Source organism: Saimiri boliviensis, chromosome 2 (assembly GCF_048565385.1).
Source record: "Saimiri boliviensis isolate mSaiBol1 chromosome 2, mSaiBol1.pri, whole genome shotgun sequence".
NCBI lineage: Eukaryota > Metazoa > Chordata > Mammalia > Primates > Cebidae > Saimiri > Saimiri boliviensis.
In genome coordinates, this window is record NC_133450.1 from 69936864 (window position 1) to 69958127 (window position 21264).

The window sequence follows — 21264 nt, forward strand, 5'->3', positions numbered from 1 at the left end:
TACAGAAGGAACACAGAGGAAAGGCAGTTACCAAGCAGGTCCCCAGGAGAGTGGACCCCATCCAGTGCTACCCATCTCTCCCCGGGCCCACACTTCCTGCCTGGAGACCTGAAGGCTCCCCAGCGCTGTGTCTAGCCAGGCCCCACACTGTGTGTGCTGACCCAAGGCAGTGGGTCGGGCCATCCAGGCAGCCACTCAGGCTTTTGCACATACTTCGTTCATTTCCATAACATCAGGTGGGAGGAGCTGGCAGCCCCATTCTGCAGATGGACACACTGAGGCCTGTGGGGTGGAGTGACTTGCTCAAGGCCAAGTGATTACTTAGCAACAGAGCTGGTGCCTAGGCCAGGTCACTTGGGACACCTTTCTTTTTTTTTTTTTTTTTTTTTTTTTTTTTGAGACGGAGTTTCGCTCTTGTTACCCAGGCTGGAGTGCAATGGCGAGATCTCGGCTCACCACAACCTCCGCCTCCTGGGTTCAGGCAATTCTCCTGCCTCAGCCTCCTGAGTAGCTGGGATTACAGGCATGCGCCACCATGCCCAGCTAATTTTTTGTATTTTTAGTAGAGACGGGGTTTCACCATGTTGACCAGGATGGTCTTGATCTCTCAACCTTGTGATCCACCCGCCTTGGCCTCCCAAAGTGCTGGGATTACAGGCTTGAGCCACCGTGCCCGGCCGGGACACCTTTCTTGATGCCACAGTGCTCTCAGAGAGTGATACGGAGTTACATACTGACAGCTCACTGCTGTTAGCAATGAAGGGGGCCCTATAGGTCACCTAAGGGGTGAAGCATCCCTGACAGCAGATCATTTTAAATCATCTATGAGAAAAACACAAAGACTTCTCCCATTCCCGACAGTTTTGTTTTTGTTTTTGGAATATTATCTTTAAAATAATTACTAGATTTTTAGTCAGATTTACCTTCCTGCTTTTATTTTATAGGCAGTAGTGTTACAATGTCATTTTGGTTTTGCCTGGTGGATAATAGGGAAGCCCAGAAGGTTTTGGCTGGTGGATAATAAGGAAGCCCAGAGGATGGAGGAACCAAGCCCAGACCTGAGTTTCCTGAGGAAAGGGTGAGGGAAGGGCCGTGGGCTGGGGTTGGGGCCTCTGCTCGGAGCTGCATATAAGCTTCGTAGCCTGGTTTCGTGCCATGTAATGGAGATTATGAGAGGCTAAAACCACTTGTCCCTGAACTATCTCCTGATGGCAGGAGTGACAGGCAGGGTGGGATTAAACATCTGCTGCCGTCTAAAAACTGCATGAGAAATACCCACATGATGGTCTTTTTAAAAAAAACTGTCTACAGAAACAATTTAAACTCTATACTTTCTATAGAGACACGGTCTCTCTGTGTTGCCCAGGCTGGTCTCAAACTCCTGGCCTCAAGCAATCTTCCCTCCTTGGCCTTCCAAAGTGCTGGGATTACAGGCATGAGCCACCACGCACAGCCTAACCCATGTTTTTTTATTATAAAGGTAATAAATGCTTGATGTAGAAAAGAGAAAACATGCCTGCATTTCTCAGATTTGCAGGTTGTATTTTCAACACCTCTATCTCATAAGCGCAACAAGAACTATTTTCCTATGAGCATGTCCAGCCTAGTTGAAACCTTGAATTAATATTTCCATTTCATGGCAGGGGAAAGGAGCCATCTTGCTTCTTTCTTTAGGAGCCAGAAGGATGGGGTTCTAAGGACCACACCCTTGGGTGTTGGGTAATATTAGACAGAGGGTTTCGATTCCAGTCATCGAAATCCTTCCAAGCCAATTCACATCTGTGGCAATACAATTTAAATATATATATAAAATAAAGGAGTTCTATGACTTCAACAGGAATGGGGGTGTCTCAGAATTGTAAGAGTTTGAGAAGTTTTTCCGGTTTCCTATGTGTTAAATGGGCAGGTTTCCAGCAATTCAGCAACAGTAGGCTAGGCCAGCAGTTCTCCAATAGCAAGAAATACTTTCATAGACATCCTGGCATGTTTGCTTTCCCTCTTCTTGTCTGCTCTGATGCCATAAAACTGTAAAATCAGCTCAGTGAGCTTCTGAGTATTGTACCTGCAGTGGAAACAGGGAACAGACAGGTATCAGGGGCTACAGCATCGCGGGGGACATACAGCTTCACAAGATTACCACCTCCTCCCCTGCCTGGCTCTGCCTATACCCCTACGTCATTTAAACGCAACTGCAGGCTCAGAACCCAGACCCGTCTTTAAACCGCCTCATTTTTGGAACCAGGCCCTGCCCGTCAGTGTGAACTAATACCTACTTTTCCTTTCTACTCATATTCAGTTTACATCATTTTCTCTGGAATAGTAATTTTTGCATTATCCCAAATTATTAATACTATTATCAGAAAAACACAGTGGGAGAAGAACCACCCCTGTACGGCAGGCTGCAGCATGTGAAAACATTTTATTACAACCCCCGCAAAACCTGAAGTAAGGCCACCAACCTGGTTAACATTCGGTTTCTTCTGTCATCCAGATCAGCTGCGTTCCTCAACTGAACATGGCTAAAATGATCCTACAGTGAAATTTATAAACAAAACCCCCGCAACCCAATTAGTAAAGATGAAATCTCTGAAACAGAAAATAAAATGATTTTAAACACATAAAGCCAAGCATGCTGTGCATTTCTCAATACTGTCAATATCTAGATCCAAAATCAAAGCGTTAAACAATATACATTCCTCTGCTTCCTCCCCCAAGCCCCTCCCAGGTGAGCGAGAGAGACCCCACCACCCATAACCCGAATTGGAGTGCGGTGCTCTGGGTTCTAACACATCTGGTACTAAGCACGCGAGAGTGTCCACTGGACCTCAACTCATGTCGCACCTCTGTCTTTGAAGGTGATCTTTCTCGGTGTGTGTGCGGGGGGTCCAGGCAGGGCATTTTGGATGCATTTTTTTTTTTTTTATAACAAAGAGGCTTTGGGCTTTAAAATCATCACTTTATTTACATTCCTTATTGCCCAAACCGGACATCCGATTTGACTGTGCTTAATGACAAGGTCTTAATTTGCTTGTCTTCTATCCAAAAGTATAGCTGTTGCATGTCAGTAATTTCAAAGCTCTGGGCTGGGGAGGAGGAAGGATGGAAAGGAATTGATTAGCAGGGGCCGTGTGGGAAAAGAAGAAATTCACATACTAACCGATTCCAAAGACCTATTAGAATGGCGTCGAATGTAAATGCTGGAGTCACTGTGACTAGTCCTGAAAAACAAACACACGTTTTGAATTGATACCACATAGAGCTCTTCATGGCTCAGTTGCACAGTTGCCCCCATCCTGGGGCTTCCACCTATGGATTTAGGCAAGCGACAACTTCACACCCAGGGACAGAAATGAGAGATTTTATCTAATATGCCTACTCAGGTTGGAGAGTGCTCACAAATAGGATGGGTATTACTGACACACATTGGGCCCTCATCTAAAAGAGAAAACACAGTCAGGATTTTAAATAAAAAGCAAGCCACATATTCTTTTATTTATTTATTTTTTTTTGAGACGGAGTTTTTTGCTCTTGTTACCCAGGCTGGAGTGCAATGGCGCGATCTCGGCTCACCGCAACCTCCGCCTCCTGGGTTCAGGCAATTCTCCTGCCTCAGCCTCCTGAGTAGCTGGGATTACAGGCACGCTCCACCATGCCCAGCTAACTTTTTGTATTTTTAGTAGAGACGGGGTTTCACCATGTTGACCAGGATGGTCTCGATCTCTTGACCTCGTGATCCACCCGCCTCGGCCTCCCAAAGTGCTGGGATTACAGGCTTGAGCCACCGCGCCCAGCCGCAAGCCACATATTCTTAAAAATCATAGCATTTGGAGCAGGAAGTCACCTCTTTTCCTTAATATCCTGAGGTCCTGGGACTCACCAGGGGTTCTCTGCAATTAGCCAGGCCTGGGCCTAAGACCAGGCTGCCCTGACTTTCTCTGCCTGCCTCTGAGGTCCAAAATGTGCAAGTGGGAACACCTGCCTCACACTTCACGTTCCATCCGGTCCTAGCAGAGTGGAGGGTGACGTCGTATCTCCTTGAAGGATGGAGCCCTGCCCGAATCAGCCCTGTGGCTGACCTCCTTGTCCCTCTCCTGAAGTCCCCAGGCCTAGCAGACTCCATTGCACAGTGGCTGCTCAAGGATTCACTGAGAATGGATCTGCTTGGGGAGAAGCTGAGCGGTTGGGCAAATCCCCTAGGCTGTTTGTCCAAAGTGGTCACCTGCACTGACAGCAGGGCCTTGTGACATGCTAAGATCATAGATGACTGCCGGACAGTCATATCCAGGGGCAGGGACAGGCACGCTGGGAGTCACAGGCCAAGTGGGCAGCGGCCTTCTGTTGTGCCTTGGCCCTCCTCCCCTGCCTCTGTTTCCCTAAGGTCCAGGCATGCAAGCAAGGCGGAGGGAAGTGAAAAGCCAGGCATCTGACAGCAGCTCCTCCGGCTCTGTCTGTATGGGCTTCTCCCTGCCCCTCCCCAAATGCATATCTCAGTACTTTTCTGCTGCAGCTAGCACTGCTCGCACCATCACAAGCAACAGCGCGGCACAAAAAGAATGTGGACTCAGAATGTGGAGTCACACACATCTGAGTCCGTAACTCTCCAGCTCTGCCATTCCTAAGCTGGGAAAGTTACCTGGCCCCCTGACCTTCCTTATCTGCCATATGAGGCACAGTCCCACCAATGTGCCTACGGGGTGACTGTGAGAATGAATGAGAAAATGAATGCAAAGTGCCTGGGCACAGTGAGGGCCTGATAAACACTACTCTTGTGATGATGAAAGAGGGGAGAGACCAGGGTCTTCTGATTTTCAGCAGTTACACATTTTTCTTGGGACAAATCTGGCCCATCTGGTGGCCTGGGAATGACAGCAGGTGCATGTTATGAGCTTCCTGTAGATCAGTTAAATCTCATTATTCTCCCTGCTCCCTTCCTCTCCTAGGTGAAGTAAAGCATCTCTACTTCCTTGGAATGGAAATTGTGGAAGAAGCCATACTGCTAATGTGATGTTCAGCTTCCACGTGCCAGACGTGAAAGGTCTCCTTGGTGGAAAGGTGGATATGCTGGAGGTCATTACGATGCTTGTAAGCTGAAGTTTGGTCAACCTGCAGTTGTCTGGGGGCCAGAAGACAGCCTGCAGAGGCTCCAGGTCTACTGTGTTCACCCCCACGGCTAGCTGTGGTTCAGCCATCCACTGCTCACTGCCAGCTTCCACCCAAAGGTTCACAGAGTGAGGAGAGAAGGCAAGCATCCCACCCTTCCCATTCTACTCCTTATGAGGTCTGGTAATGGCAAGGGCGGGTGGGGGAACCCAGGTGTAGAGAATGAGGGTTGTGTATGAAGCTGTATTTCCCTTGCTGTCCAATACCACGCCTGCACCTCCCACCCCATCAAATCGGAAATTAAATGGAATGACTGTAACTCTCTGGCTCTATCTTAAGGGTGAAAAGAGATTAATAAAATACCTGGAAGGAACGCTGTGGTCACCAATGTCGTCTTCTAGGTCATCCGAGGCTCGAACAGTTCCAGGTGCTATAAATAACGAACTTTCTACGTGGTCCACATGTTTCCTTTTTTCCTTTTTTTTACTGCTGATTGATTCTTTCGTTACCTTTTCTTCTAGGGGGTTTGCTATGTTTTCCGGGTTTGGGGATTCCTGGGACTGAAAGAACAACCAAATCCAAGTCAGCGTGTCATGCTGCAATGTAAAGCAGGTGACACTACCCAACAGTGCTCTCTGCACAGGTCCAGCCAGCGCGTCCCTTCCAATTCTGCCTGCTCCTTGATCCTCTTCATGAATCCAGCACCGCCTGCGTGAGAGACAAGTCCACCCCAACTCTGACCCCTGGTACAGAATTCAAATGCTACAAACCGATGGAGTTAAAACAATATAGGTTCTAGAGTCAGCAAGATCTGATTTCAAATCCTGGCTGAGTCAGCTCTGTGACCTTCAGGGACTGATGCCATCTTTTCGAGTCTCAGTTTCTTTGTTGGTGAAAGGGATACAATAATTATTACCTACATCCCACTATTCCACAGGATTTCCTATAAAGAGTGCCTATAATTAGCTGGCTGTGGTGGTCCCTGTGGTCCCAGCTGGTTGGGAGGCTGAGGTGGGAGGATTGCTTGAGCCTGGGAGGCAGCCGTTGTAGTGAGCATGCCACTGCACTCCAACCTGGGCGAGAGAGTGAGACCCTGTGAAGAAGAGAGGAGGAGGAGGAGGAGGAGGAGGAAGAAGGAAAAAGGAGGAGGAAGATGAAGAAAGAAGAAGGAGGAGGAGGAGGAAGAAGAAAGATAAGAAGGAGGCTGGGCACGATGGCTCAAGCCTGTAATCCAGCACTTTGGGAGGCTGAGGCAGGCAGATCAGGAGATCAGGAGTTTGAGACCATCCTGGATAACACAGTGAAACCCCCCTCTCTACTAAAAATACAAAAATTAGTTGGATGTGGTGGCACCTGCCTGTAGTCCCAGCTACTCAGGAGGCTGAGGCAGGAGAATCACTTGAACCTGGGAGGCGGAGGTTGCAGTGAGATCGCGCGATTGCACTCCAGCCTGGTCGACTAAGCAAGACTCTGTCTAAAAAAAGAAGAAGAAAAAAGGAGAGGAGGAAGAAAGGAAGGAAGGAAAGAAAGAGAGGAAGGAAGGAAGGAAGGAGGGAGGGAGGGAGGGAGGGAGGAGGAAAAGGGCTCTTACAGTGAGCTGTGGTTGTATCCTTCACAACCATCATCCACTTAAAGAAACCAATCCTGGCAGCTAAGTGGGCCAAGGGGTACAAAGGTGGCCCATGGGTTTGGAAAGTCACACACACAGGTAGGTGTGGAGTTTCCAGGATGCCATCTTCACTGTGCTTTTGGCTAAAGGTGGATGGTGGTGCAACTTGTCTAGCATTTATTTGGTCATGGAGATTCTTTGACCTCTGCACCAGGCACTCTGAAACCCATCAGCATGGTTTCTTAGTGAAATGCAGGAGCCTAATAATTGTTGGAGCCACCTCTCAAGAATTCTTTCAGGAGCTGAACGAACCTGTTCAACAAGTGTCAGAATAAGAGCATTAAAGTGGCCAGGCCATCGTGCCCCCGGAGAACAAAGCTCTAGGCAGGAATGAAAAACTGCACTCAGCAATCTGAAATGACAGTCTCACCTGCTGCCCTCATCAACAGTCAAATGCTACCATTTCTGAAAGGGGAAATTAGCAGAGGGCTTATTTATTTTTTTAAGACCAGAAGAAAAACTTGCCACCATTTTCTAGTCTCTTTTGTTGGGAAAACATCTTTGTTTTCTTTTCTTTTTCTTTTCTTTTTTTTTTTTTTTTGAGACGAAGACCTGCTCTTGTCTTCCAGGCTGGAGTGCAGTGGCACGATATTGGCTCACTGCAACCTCCGCATCCTGGGTTCAAGCAATTATTCTGCCTCAGCCTCCTAAGCAGCTGGGATTACAGGCACCTGCCACCATGCCCAGCTAATTTTTGTATTTTTAATAGAGACAGGGTTTCACCATCTTGGCCAGGCTGGTCTTGAACTCCTGACCACATGATCTACCCACCTCGGTCTCCCAAAGTGCAGGGATTATAGGCATGAGCCACTTCGCCCAGCCTCTTTCTTATTTTTTTTTGTTTTTAAAGAAAGGCAAGGTATCAGAGAAATGCTCCATTCTGTCTCCTTGTCTGCCAGGCGGCAAGACTCCCAGACCTCACCTGCGGTCTTGGGCTCCTCATCAAATGGGCTGTACCCTCTCCCTACACTCACCGGCACGGATTGAGGCAAGGGCTGCACTTGGGAGCAAATTGCAAGGTGGGCTCAGGGTCAGTGGGCAGTGCTAGCTGGGCAGGTGAGGCAGCAGACCGGAGCCAAGTGAGGCAGACGGCGTTGATTTCATTCCCACACTGCACCCAAGGAGTGTGAGATCCCATGTAAGATGGAGTTCGAATGTAGATCCCCTGATTCTACGATTCCAGCCCAGGGCTCTTTCAACCACACCCCAATCACCTGTCCAAGTGCTGGCGCGTGCACTCTCTGCTTTTGGCAATTGCTGGAAGGAAAGCATACGAGAACGAACTGCCACTTTTGCATTTTCACAGGCCACATCCAACCGGCCAGGAGGGAGGATGCAGGCCACTAACTACTTCACCATTTTAGAGAACAGAGGGGCTGAGAAGCAACTCGGGCTCTCTCCCCACCACCCACTCAGTCCCCTTTTTGTCCTCAAAGAGCTTTCTGGCCATAACAGATCGTGGCCCGAGTTGTGTTGCCCCTCAGCCTGGGGACAGCACAGCCAGATCTCACTGGAGGATATTTCTAGCCCTGCTGCATTTTCATGGTCTCCTGCAGGAAGCAGGTGCATGGCGGTGGGGCTGGCTCCAGAGAAGTCAGCGCACAGCAGGCGGCGGGACTGGGTTCCTCCCCCGGGGCAGAGGGGAAGATGGCAGGCGAGGTCCCTGGCACCTGCAGAACCACCCAGCCTCTTCCCATGCATTCCGTGGTTGGCAAACACGGAGTGCACAGCCCCGCCCACGTGGCCCTCAGCCTGAGCATGCTGCTTCTCCTAGGGCTTAGGTAGCCATTCCCCATTGCTCAGGCTTGGCAAACTGAATAAAACCGGCCTCCCACTCTGGTCAGTCTAAAATCCTAAGCGTCTCTGAGGATGAACGTGATCCCTGACATTAATTTCCCTTATTTTCGTTATTGGCTCAACTAATCCTCTAGGTATTTCTACCCGACTCAAGCACGCCAACGACACAACTATCAATAAACTTAAAAAAGTCTCCTCAAACCCAACTTTTACTGTAGCTCCCGCAGGGTGCAAGGCTCTCTCAATCCTCCAGGCAGCCCTGGTCCTCTGGGCCTGCACTGGACCCTGGCGAGCTAGGGCGCTGTCAGGTGTCTCAGTGGTTCATTCCCTTACATCCGCTGCATGTCCCCAAACCACCGTGTAATAAACCTTTGTCCCCTACATTGGAAAGCCCTGTCAGGCACTGTACTGGCCTCTAGCATCCAAAGATCAACACAGCAATGCCCACGGGAGAGAAAAACAAAACCCAGGGAAATTAGGTAAGCACTCAAGGGGAGATTGTCAAAAATGTGATGAGCTATAGGGAGGAAGCCATGGCTCTGCCTAGGGGGGAGGTGGGAGGGCTTCTGGGAGGAAGTGCCATTTGCATTGGGCTTTGAAGAGTGAATAACTGCTTGCCCAGATGGTGGGACCAACCCAATCATGCCTGGAGGCAGAGGAGATCCTGGATGCCTGGGGGCCTGGGAGGATGCTGGCTTGGCTGGAGGGGAGGGAAACAGAGAGGGGTGGGTGGCCAGGTTAGAGAGAGGAGTCTTGGAGTTCACGCTAAGAAATTCAGACTTCATCCTGGAGACAAGAATCAGGAAGTGATACAATGAGACTTGTGTGTTAGGGTCATCCCTCTGCAAGCTGAGCCAGGAGGGTCAGTGAGAGATGGGGGAAGGGTCTGAGGTAGAGGTAGAGCCAATGCAATCTGAAATAGCTGGTCACTTTCCCACCTGGCTCCTGTGCTTCAGGGACCTCCACCCTAAGTCCCTCCATGCAGAATTCCCTCCCCAGTTCTAGTCACCCCCAACCCGCCATGCAGTCTTTCTGGATCTGGGTGGGAGCCTCCTTCTGTTGAACCCCTGAATCCCTTTCCTGGCCCCATCTCTTATGACTGAGGCCGCATACTCTCACAGTACTGTTACTGGGGACTCTGTCTCCTGCATTAGACACTGAAGGCAGGATTTTCCTTCTTTATCTTCCTGGCAGTGTCGAATGCATCGCTTTCCATGGGGTTGGATGAGTAAGCAGGTGAGTTCATCGAGAGGCTGGAGATGCTGAGCCCAGGCCCTTCTCCTCCCTGGCTGTCTTGCCCTGGGTGCCCTGTGTGCATTGCATCCAGCAGGGCATGGCCAATGTGGTTTTGGTCTCACCTCCTGGATCCCCAGTGCTGCAGCAGGGAGCAGCACTTACTAACGTGGCATCTGCAGGAGGAACCTCCCTATCAGGGCAGGCCCATGCACCCCCCACTTCCCCCATCACTCCAGTGGCCCTTCGTGAGCTGCTGGGCCAGATGAAGTAGGAACACAAGTGGCAGATAAGAAAGTGATCAGCTGCTCAAGCTCAGAAGAGTGCATGTCCCCTTATCCTGTTTATGCACCCACTTCAAACCACAGAAACCAAAGATTAGTGCCCAACAGGCAAAAGTCCTTTACAAATCAAGACGAGTCAAACACAAAGCTTCCTCTGTTTCTCCCAAGTTGCTGCAGAAGAACCAGCTAGCATTCACTAAGCTCATGCTAGATGTTAGCTACCATAGCTGTTTTTTTTTTTTGACTTTCGAATGCCTATGTTAGTGGTTATTCCTTTTTTGTTTTTCAAGTTTTATTTTGGATTTGGGGATACATGTGCGAGTTTGTTACGTGGGTATACTGCCTGATGCTGAAGCTCGGGATAATTATCTTCCAAACCCCAAGCAGCCATGTCAGCTAGAGACCCTGGGGAGTCACAGCGAAGAAGGACTGGATTTCAAGCCCTCCCCACCCCTCTCAAAGGTTTCCATCATTCCCCTCGACCTCTTTTATTTCCAGCACTGTGAGGTTCCCCTGGCTGCAGTACCCAGCTGTTAATACACAATTCTCAGTACCGGGGCGATGGGGTCATGAAGGCTGACTCCAGCCTTAATTTTTTTTTTTTTTTTTTTTTTTTTTTGAGACAGAGTCTCACTCTGCCACCCAGGCTCGGGTGCAGTAGAGCAATCTCGGCTCACTGCAGCCTCCACTTTCTGGGTTCAAGTGATTCTCCTGCCTCAGCCTCCCGAGTAGCTGGGTCTACAGGTGCGTGCCACCACACCTGGCTAATTTTTGCATTTTCAGTAGAGACTGGGTTTCGCCATGTTGACCAGGATGGCCTTGATATCCTGACATCGTGATCTGCCAGCTTTGGTCTCCCAAAGTGCTGGGATTACAGGTGTGAGCCATTGCACCAGACCTGCAGCCTTGATTTTTAAAGGACTTTTTGTTTGTTTCTGTCTTCCTTTATTGGCTTTTTTCCTTTTTGATTTTTAGTTTTTTAAAATTTTATTTTACTTTAAGTTCTGGGATACAGGAACTTACGTTCCTGGGGCATGATGTTCCCCTCCCTATGTCTATGTGTTCTCATTGTTCAACTCCCACTTAGGAGTGAGAACATGTGCTGTTTGGGTTTTCTGTTTCTCTGTTAAGTTTGCTGAGAATGATGGCTACCAGCTTCATCCATGTCCCTACAAAGGGTATAAACTCATTATTTTTATGGCTGCGTTGTACTCCATGGTATATATGTTCTACATTTTCTTTATCCAGTCTATCATTGATGGGCATTTGGGTTAGTTACATGTCTTGCCTACTGTAAATAGCGCCACAATAAACATATGTGTGCATGTGTCTTTACAGAAGAATGATTTCTGTTCCTCTGGGTATATACCTAGTAATGGGATTGCTGGGTCAAGTGGTAGTTCTGGTTCTGAAATCAGATTGAGGAATCACCACACTGTTTTCCACAATGGTAGAACTAATTTACAATCCCACCAATGGTGTAAAAGAGTTTCTGTTTCTCCACAGCCTCTCCAGTATCTATTGTTTCCTGGCTTTTTAATAGTCGCCATTCTGACTGGCGTGAGATGGAATTTCACTGTGGTTTTGATTTGCATTTCTCTAATGATCAGTGATGGTGAGCTTTTTCCATTTTTAAAGGATTTTTGCCTGTTAGGCGCTAGTCTTTGGTTTCTGTGTTAGAAACGGGTGTATAAACAGGATAAGGGGAGATGCGCTCTTCTGATCCCACCGCCCAGAACGGAGCATAGTACGCGGCGAGGTTTTCAACCCTTGCCCTGTGACAATGACTGCTTTTGAAATCATTTCTGCTCCTACTCTGCTGGACCCTCAAAGGTGACCTCACTTGATCCTCAGAGCATCCCTGTGAGTTGGGCCAGGCCTGGGGGAAAGCCAGTGAGGTGCCCAGTGCAGGATTTCAGGAAGTGCTCACCCTTGGGTGCCAACCCTGCATCTGCCTGAGCCTCATAGTAGATGCCTCTTTGAATTTTTTACCGTGGGAGTCCCATGGGAAGCCCCCTCATATTTTATACAGCAAGAAGCTGAGCGTCAGACGAACAACTGCCAAGTCTCCCAGGCAGGACCCTGGGTTCCCAAATCCCACGGTCAAGTACCTGGTGGCTGTCCACGGGGTCACTCTCTTTGGTCTCCCTTTGTTGGTGGTCCTCATGGGGGGCCAGAGGAGCAGGTTCGGAGGCTGGTGTGGTACTTCCACCATCCCCGTTGAGATACAGCACCGGGTCGCTGGCACTGGGGAGGTACTCGCCTGGCGCCGAGGAACTGCAGCTGCTCTGAGAGCCATCGGCCTCCTCCTCCCTGGAGTCCAGGTCTTGCATACAACCCTCTGGACCTTTGAGATCCATTTCTTCATTTTTTAGATCCTCCGGGTCTTCTGCATAAGCCTCCAAAACTGCAGCCAGGGGAACCTCATAGTGCGGGAAATAGAAGAGGTCATGGGGAATGACGGAAACCTTTGAGAGGGGTGGGAAGGGCTTGAAATCCAGGCCTTCCTCGCTGTGGCTCCTAAGGGTCTCCAAGCTGACATTGCTGCTTGTGGGGCTGGAAGATAATTCCTCGCACACACCCTGGAGGTCATCATCTTCTCCCTCTTCCTCATCGTAAGGACGGATGGACTTTCCCTTGGCCTTCTCATATACCTCTGGCTTTTTATCTGTTGGTGTCTCTTCCGGGGCTGAAGGACAGCCTTCAGCTTCTCTGGAGTCCTGGTGAGCTCCATGTTTGTTAGACTTAACTTGAGGCTCTGGCGAATCTTTCTCTTTGTGAGCAGATTTAGTACTCCTTTTACCAAGTTTTTCAGCATGATTCTCCAAAGCCTCATCATCCTCATCAGGTTTTGTCTCATGAAGTGAAGGAACTTCGTTGAAAGCCTGGCTGGTAGAAGCGAAATCTATTAGGTCACTGTTAAATTTCGAGGCTTTCAATGGGATGGCTTCAAAATAGTCTCCCTCATCCAGAGGTTCTACAGTCATCAGATTAACCTTGAACTCCACGGAATTGGCCATCACGGTATTCTCTCCTGGGGGTGAAAGAGACTGACTTTCTTCATCGTGGCTGGCTGTACTCTCTAAAGCACCGTTATAGGTGGAAGAAGACTGAGAATTACTGATTGCGCCCTCTGCCAAAAAAACATCACCAGGGACCTTGTCAGAGAAGGATTCTGGAATCTTCAAAGATTCCTGTTTCCATTCCTTTTCCTCAGCAACCTCAACTGCCAAGACGTGTCCATCCTCCATCAGTGGTTCCTCTGCCACTCTCGGGCTCCCTTCAAAGTGAAGGGACAGGTCCTTACTGCAGGAAGCATCCTTGCAGCTGTCGGCCTCAAAGTGAACTGTTTTCTTGATTGGCAAAGAGTTGGACCGCGGGCTCTCCTTTCTGGATGATAAAATGGAGGTTTCTGGAGATGGCTCACTGATGTCACTGGTGTCACCTGGGCCCCCCTGCAGGACCTGGTCAATGATCTGGTGCACGAACTCAGTGGGACTGTCTGACAGTGCATGGCTGGAAATACCATCCAGGCGGAATTCCTTCATGCTCTCAGGCTTGTCACAGACAAAGACTTTGGAGGGTGGTGGGTGGCTGGTTTCATAGTTAAAAGTGTAGGTGTGCTCCCCATTTTCATTCAGAACGAGGATTTTGCTCTCCTGTTCAGAAGGAGTTTCTTTGATACGAACAAAAGTGGATTCGATAGGAACTTCTTTATCTGAATCGAAAATATCTTCCTACAAAAAAAAAGAACAAAAAAATCAGCAACATGAATAAGAAGAGGGTTTAAGTACAACCTATATCTACCTCTCTCAAAAACACAAATAAAAATAGAAAAAGCCACTTCAAAACTAATGCAAAGTGTTCTAATTAAGATGTAAATGGTTAGAGAAGACTTTCATTCCTGCTGAAATAGAAAACATCAGATAAATAAAAATATAAGATACCATGTTTTTTAAAGGCTATGGATGTAAGGAATTGCAATAAACCAAGCTCTAAAGAAGGACAATCTCTTCTAAAGTGAGCAGAGATTGTCAGCCACTTCACACTTGAGGACCATGCTGACTGGTCTGGGTATGGACTTGGAGAGGAGCCAATCCACCCAAGATAAGGCAAGGTCAGCCAAATCTTTACTGATTGTGTGGGCTGGTATGAGAGAGTGGATCTGGAAGGGCTCCAAACACAAAAACAACGTCATATACTAATTAGCCCACATGGGGAATTACGCTGTGTAAGAGCCAGCTCGGGGCAGGGCTAAAAAGCAGAAAATGACTTGAGGTACTGCAGTGATTGGCTCCCAATGCACTGATAGAGTGAATTGACTGCAGCCTCAAATCATTTAAAATGAGAGAGAAGAAATTAAATAAAACTGCAACACAGCTCCTATCAACTCTGATATGATCAAAACAACAGCTCCTCATCTTATGCACTTGTTTGGGAAAGGGCTGTATTTCCTGAGGGGAAAAAAACGACATCTACTTCAACCTCTATTGTTCTTTTATATATCAAATTTGACATAAAATAATTACAAGACATGGAGAGGCAGGAAAACAAAATCCATAATCAAGAGAAAAAATAATCATTAGAAATAGACCCATGTGTGATCCCGAGTTAGAATTTGCAAGCAAAGACTCTAGAATAAATAATCTATGATATAAGAAATACAAAGTAATAGTTCTTCAGGCTCAAAGAACACAATCTCAGACATAAAACCTAAAGAAAGGAATGAACAGTACTTGAAATGGTAAATATATGGTCAATATAAAAAACTACTTCAAAGTTTTCTTAAAAAGCCAACTAGCTATTTAAAGCAAGAAAATAATAACAAAGTATTGAGGATTAAAACCTATGTGGACGCAAAGTAAATGACAACATAGTAGCAAAAGAAATGGAGATGAGGCAAGTAAAACTGTATATGTGATATATATAAAATATGTAAAATATGCATTGATTTTAATCCATAATGAATTTTAATATATAAAGGTAGTATGTTAATTTAAGGTAAGCCGATATATGTTAAAGATGAGTATTATCACTAGAACAGCTACAAAAATGGTAAAACAAGGTGATGTGGTTAAAAAAACCAATAAAGGAGATAAATGCACACCAAAAAAAAATCTTGAATAATCCAAAAAAAGTTAAGAAGGAAGAAGAATGGAGCATAGAACAAATCAGACCAATGGAAAACAATAACCAAGATGGTAGATTAAACCTATATAAACATATGAAAAACACACTGATTAAATGACAGAGCTTGCCAGAATGAATACAAAACAAGACCCAACTGTATACTGTTCACAAGAGACATACTTTAAATATAAGTATACATACACCAAAAGGAAAAAAGATATCACACAAACACTAATCAGAAGAAAGTTGCTTTCCAATGCAAGACACCCAAATAAAATAAAATAAAATATTTAAAAAAATGAAAATAAAGCTGCTACAGCTATATTCATATCAGACAAAGCACACTACGAGAGAGAGAAATTTCATAAAAATAAAGCAATCAAGTCATCAGGAAGGTATAATAAATCATAAGTGTCTATGAATTTAACAGCATAGCATCAACATGTATAAAACAAAAACTGGCAGAACTAAGAGGAGAAATAAATTCACAATCATAGTGTTTTTTTTAACATTTCTCTCCTACATTAATTGAACAGGAAAGCAGAAAAAATCAGTATAAATATAGACTATTAGAATAGCATATTCACATATTAACAGCATATTAAACAATACCAATTATTTAACTGCATAAGAGACTTTCTTTTCAAATGCATATGGCACATTTACCAAAAGAAACCATGTGCTGGGCCATAAAGCTAATAACAATATCTGGTACATGGTCAGGGCCCCACAAATGTTTACTGAAATGAACTAACTCAGCAGAATTGTTAGGAGCATTCACTGTGTGTCTGGATAAGCTGTGAATTCTCATCTGTATTCCCTCGGAGATGCAAATAGATTGTTCTGCAGTGATGCACTATGTTCTGTGAACCAGGATGACTTTCTCCAGGTATGATTTCTGGCTCAATCTTTTCCCATCCACAGTTTCTGACCTCATCATTGGGGAGCTCTCTATCAGATTTGCTGAATCCTAAGTGGCTTTGACTCAGGCAAATACTGTATATTTTAGTTGATTTCAAACTCTGCCTACAGATTAAGAGCTCAGGGCTAATGAAAGCCCTGATGCCTAGTATTTCAAAACTCAGTAACAGGCCACGAAAACTGAAATGCAAAATAATAATCACGACTTTTTTTTTCTGTTTTTTTTGCTTAAAACAACAAAAATTTGTTATGGTTCTGGACATCGGAAATCCAAAACAGGTCTCAATGGATTAAAATCAAGGTATTTGCAGGGCTAGATCCCTTCCGTCTATGTTTAACGTTTTAGTTGACGAATAATAATTGTATACATGTATGGAGTATAATGTGATGTTTTAAAACATGTATACATTGTAAAATAATCAAATCCGAGAAATCCATATATTCATCTCCTCAAATATTTATCATTTCTTTGTAGTGAAACAGTTAAAATCTTCTCTTGAAATACACGGTGCATTATTCTTTCTTTCTTTTTTGTAGAGACGGGGTCTTGCTTTGCTGCCCAGACTGGTCTTTCACCCTTGGGCTCAAGCAATCCTCCTGCTTCAGCCTCCCAAAGTGTTGGGATTATAGACGTGAGCCACTGTTTACATTATTAACTATTAATTGCACAGCTTGCTGTGCAATTGAACACCAGACCTGATTCCCCCTATGTAACTGTAACTTTATACCCATTGACCAAGTCATCATTATTTGCTAAACATCCACTGTTGTTCCAGGCACAGTACTAAGTACTTCACATAACTGTTTATTCTTCACATAACCTTGAAATGTGATGACATCACAGATGACACACATTCAATAGATACACTTTCAATACAGATGTGTATCAGAGAGGTCAAGTCACCAGCCTGAGCTCACACAGCTCCAAGTGGAGAACTGGCTTTCCAGTCCAGAAATTCCTGCTTCCAAAGCACCCTGTAAGGGGTCCACATGTGGTGCAGGGACCAGCAGTCAACACACACAGGTGGGGTCAGGATGAAAGCCACGGCACAGAGGATCCTGGGAAACTCTTCTGTACAAAACAGAGCCCTAGTTTCAGCTGCATGTTGTAAGGGAACCAAGAGCCCAAACCTTAGAACCACAGAAGGGCCAAACCCCAACTCTGTTCTTGGTAGCTGAGTGACTGTGGAGAGGTCTTTAAGCCTCTTTGAGACTCTCATTTTCATCTATAAAAAGGGGATTATGATACTGAGCCATGCTGGATTGCAGGAATGGCAGGCAGCCCAGAGACACAGAGGCAAGGCAGCCAGCTAGAAAAGCAGTCCCCCTCTCCTGCAGGCATCCTTTAATTCTTTATGCTTTCTTTTTTTCTGTCTGATACTCCTAACTACCGAAGTCATGTTTTTCCTGACTTATGACTGTTTCCTTTATTAGAACAAAGCTCCTCAAGGCCAGGGACCTCAGCCATCTAGTTTATTTTTGAGTTCCCTAAGCCAGGGGCAGGGGTTCAGTCAATTACTAATGGATTCAAGAACAGTCTGTCATCGCTGTCATTATTATTACCATTTCAGGGCTGCACATGGGTTGGGTGGGAGTTCCATGGGGCCAGGACAACTTCTAAAAGGTCTGATTCTGTGCCCCCCCAAAAATCTGTCACTAAGTATAATCTGGAATTCTGAAAATAAAAAGGCAGGCTTTTCAATGATCAGTGTCTTTTATGATTTTTAACACTGATAAAAATCTGGTAGATGCTAACATGTTCCATCTGACATCTGAAAAATCAAGAAGCAGATCCTTTTTGTAAGTGAGCATCTTTTATAATCTTAATAAAGTTTGTCACGGGAAGAGGTTTGTGAGAGGCATCAATTTCCATCCTGCTTTGAAACTTAATGCATGTTACATATAGAGCAGTTCCCTCCTTATCTGAGGTTTTGCTTTCCAAGGCTTCAGTCACCCATGGTCAACTGTGGTCTGAAAATATTAAATGGAAAATTCCAGAAATAATTCCAAAGTTTCAAATGGCATGCTGTTCTGAGAAGTGGGATGAAATCTCTCACCATCCTGCTCTGTCCTGCCTGGACCTTGACTCATTCCTTTGTCTAGCACATCCACACCATCTATGCTCAGTCAGTAGCTATCTGGATGACCAGAGATCAGCCGTCATGATATCCAAGTGCTTGTGTTCATGTAACCCTTATTATACTTAACAATGGCCTCAAAGTGCAAAAGTTATAATGTTGACCCATGGTTATAACTGTTCTATGTAACTATTAGTGGTTGTTAATATCTTTCTGTGCCTAATTTATAAATTAAACTTTATCATAGGTATGTATGTATAGGAAAAAAATGGTATATATAGGGTTCGGTATTATCCAAGTTTTCAAGCATCGACTGGGGGTCTTGAACTGTATCCCCTGCATATCAGGGGGGACTAATATCCTTCTGAAGTTAAAATGTGCTAAGAACATGCTCAAGGAACTTAAGTGCAACTGGCAATTATGACTGCTAGTTACAGAGACCAACGCTGCCCAAGTCTCTGCTTCGTCCGATGGCCAGCAAATGGAAATGTACGGTTTCTGAATTAAAGGTAAGAAAAGCAAACATACAGCTTCCAACTCCGGAAAACGTTCTAGAAACTGTGCCACGTAAGTCATGATAGACTGCTCGTCCGGTGTGTCAACCATGATGTCTGTCAAGAGAGACACAGGGATTAGCAGGAGATACAAACACACACGTTTTCAATAATTTCCCTGCATGCCTAATGGTGAAGAAACCCGCAGATCGTTGAGGGGTTTTTTCTCTTTATTTTTCACTTGAGGAACTTTGGGCTCAAAGAGGGTGAATCATTTGAAATCTCACAGCTGGCAGATGAACAGAGAATCAAGGATATAGAATCTAGGACTTCTTATTCCCAAAATTCTGTCCCTTCTTCCTTGCTGTTTTAGTCCGTGCCACAGTGAGCAACCAGCTCACTGCTGGCTCCATGGGCAAGGATGGTGAACCAGGCAGCCTACATATGTACCGGGAGTCCTATGTTAGCCTGACCTACGTGGAAGGCAACTTGACAGAGATAGCCAAACCCCTTAAACAGGAGTGGACTCTTTTCCTCTGTCATTCTGCTAATGAAATCTGGTCCTTAAGAAAATAATCTGGGATGCATGCTGAACCTTATTAAGATGTTCACTGCAGTGTTACATATAAAAGGAAATATTTCAGAAACCACCTCAATGTCTACCAGTAGTAGAAGAGCTAAGCACATTTTTTTTTTTTTTTTTTTTTTTTTGAGACAGAGTCTGGCTCTGTTGCCCGGGCTAGTGTGCAGTGGCACAATCTCAGCTCACTACAACCTCCGCCTCCTGGGTTCAAGCAATTCTCCTGCCTCAGCCTCCCGAGTAGCTGGGATTACAGACTGTGCCACCACGCCCGGCGAATTTTTGTATTATTAGTAGAGATGGGGTTTCGCCATGTTGGTCAGGCTGGTCTCAAACTCCTGACCTCAGGTGATCCACCGGCCTTGGCCTCCCAAAGTGCTGGGATCACAGGCATGAGCCACCCCGCCTGGCTGCTAAATACATTTTAGTATGCCCACTAGATGAACTATTATGCAGCCAATAAAAATATATAATAATACATTGTAGTAGTATGTAAAATACTTATGACATAATGTTAAGTAAAAAAGTGCAAAATTATACAGGCAGTGAATGATACCAATTATGTAAAAATATAATCAGATGTATATCAAATATTGAAAAAATATTCATATGATCTGAGTGGTAGAAATATAGGAGACAAAATCTCCTTCATTAGATTTTTCTGTATTTTCTAAATTTTCTACATGGGATAGCAAGTGGTACATGTGTAATAAAAATGACTGGAAAGAAAGAGAGAGGACCACTCCTACCTTCTGGCTCCAGGAGCCTGGGGATGTGCAGGGCATCCTGTGCGATGCTGAAAGCCTTCTCGAGATTTTCTCGTGTGGAATTTTCCAGGGCCTGTTTCATGTCCACCAGGCTGGGGTCAATGGCCTTGATCACTGCCAGGAAAGCCAGTCCACTCCTCCAGCTGCCCGCAAAGTCCTGCACTGCCACGCCATACCTGCAGGAAAAACAGCAGCGGTGGCCAGGATGCAGGTGAGTAAACACACTCAACGGGGCAAGGTCGGCATGCGGCAGCCGCGTCGGTTTGTGAGTGGGGCAGAGCTGCCAGCCTCACCAAGTAAAGATGCCTTGGTCCCCGAGGGTGGGAGAGCTGCTCTGAACCACGCACATTTCCATTTCCAGCCAAATGGAATAGGAGGGTATACATTGCACCAAGAGGCAAAATAGGACCCTGCGTTCCCCGATTTCCAGACACATAAAGGGCCAACCGTGTGGACCATTCCTTGTATCAGTGATGTTGAAAACATAACAAGAATGTGTGGTGCCATATAAATGGAGCCAGAAAGACACAAGTTTGTACTTCAGCTGCTCCCTCTATGCTTCTAGTGCCATGGCCTTGGGCAAGTCAACTACCTCTCTGAGCCTCAAACTCCACACAGTGAACTTGCTGGGGCTTTTGTGGGGAAAGCTGAACCTGGCCCCAGAAGGGCCATGTCAGAGGGTCAATCTAATATGCAACGTTGGGAGCCCACAAAAGCCACTCACTAAATGACAGCTGCTATTATCAGTAATAGAAATACAAGCATCATTGTGTAAGCGAGGGGCAGACGAGCTTTCATTCGATTTTGTTGAATGGAGGCTACCTACATTTTTTAAAGTAAGAGTGAAGGACAAAAGAAGAGAGAATCCTGCCAGACACTGATTTCCTTTAGAATCCATCCTGAGACTCCACCAATCTCTCAACTGTGGTCAATGTACTCTCTTAAAAAACCAAAAAATAAAAAGCCCAAACATCCTTTTATTTAGAAATCCTTTAAGACCCAAGAGAAGTTGCAAACACAGTACAGAGTCTCTGTTCTTTCCCCTGCTTCCTCCATGATGGCATCGTATGCTACCAGGGTGTGTCATCCAAACCAGAACACCAACACTGGTCCAAGACGATTATTAAGTAAGCTACGGACTGCATTTGAATTTCATATTTTCATGGGTGCCAGTTTTCATGGGGGTGGTGCACAGATTCATGTAACCAGCA

The 21264-nt window shown here is 45.8% G+C and overlaps 1 protein-coding gene across 2 annotated transcripts in view; it reads right to left on the minus strand.

Moving 5' to 3' along the window:
• CLMN (calmin) overlaps positions 1-21264 on the minus strand; it is a 138274-nt gene that overhangs the window by 9752 nt on the left and 107258 nt on the right. Inside the window, exons 7-13 of one of the 2 annotated variants that reach the window (XM_039468704.2) lie at positions 20036-20229; positions 18741-18823; positions 12195-13820; positions 5464-5660; positions 3158-3218; positions 2460-2530; positions 11-2062 (exon numbers count right to left, since the gene is read on the minus strand). In XM_039468704.2, coding sequence (XP_039324638.1) covers positions 1933-2062; positions 2460-2530; positions 3158-3218; positions 5464-5660; positions 12195-13820; positions 18741-18823; positions 20036-20229 — 2362 coding nt within the window. In that variant the 3' untranslated portion in view covers positions 11-1932. Of the gene's footprint in view, positions 1-10; positions 2063-2459; positions 2531-3157; positions 3219-5463; positions 5661-12194; positions 13821-18740; positions 18824-20035; positions 20230-21264 lie in introns of those variants that run through there. The other variant, XM_039468703.2, reaches the window with a different exon arrangement.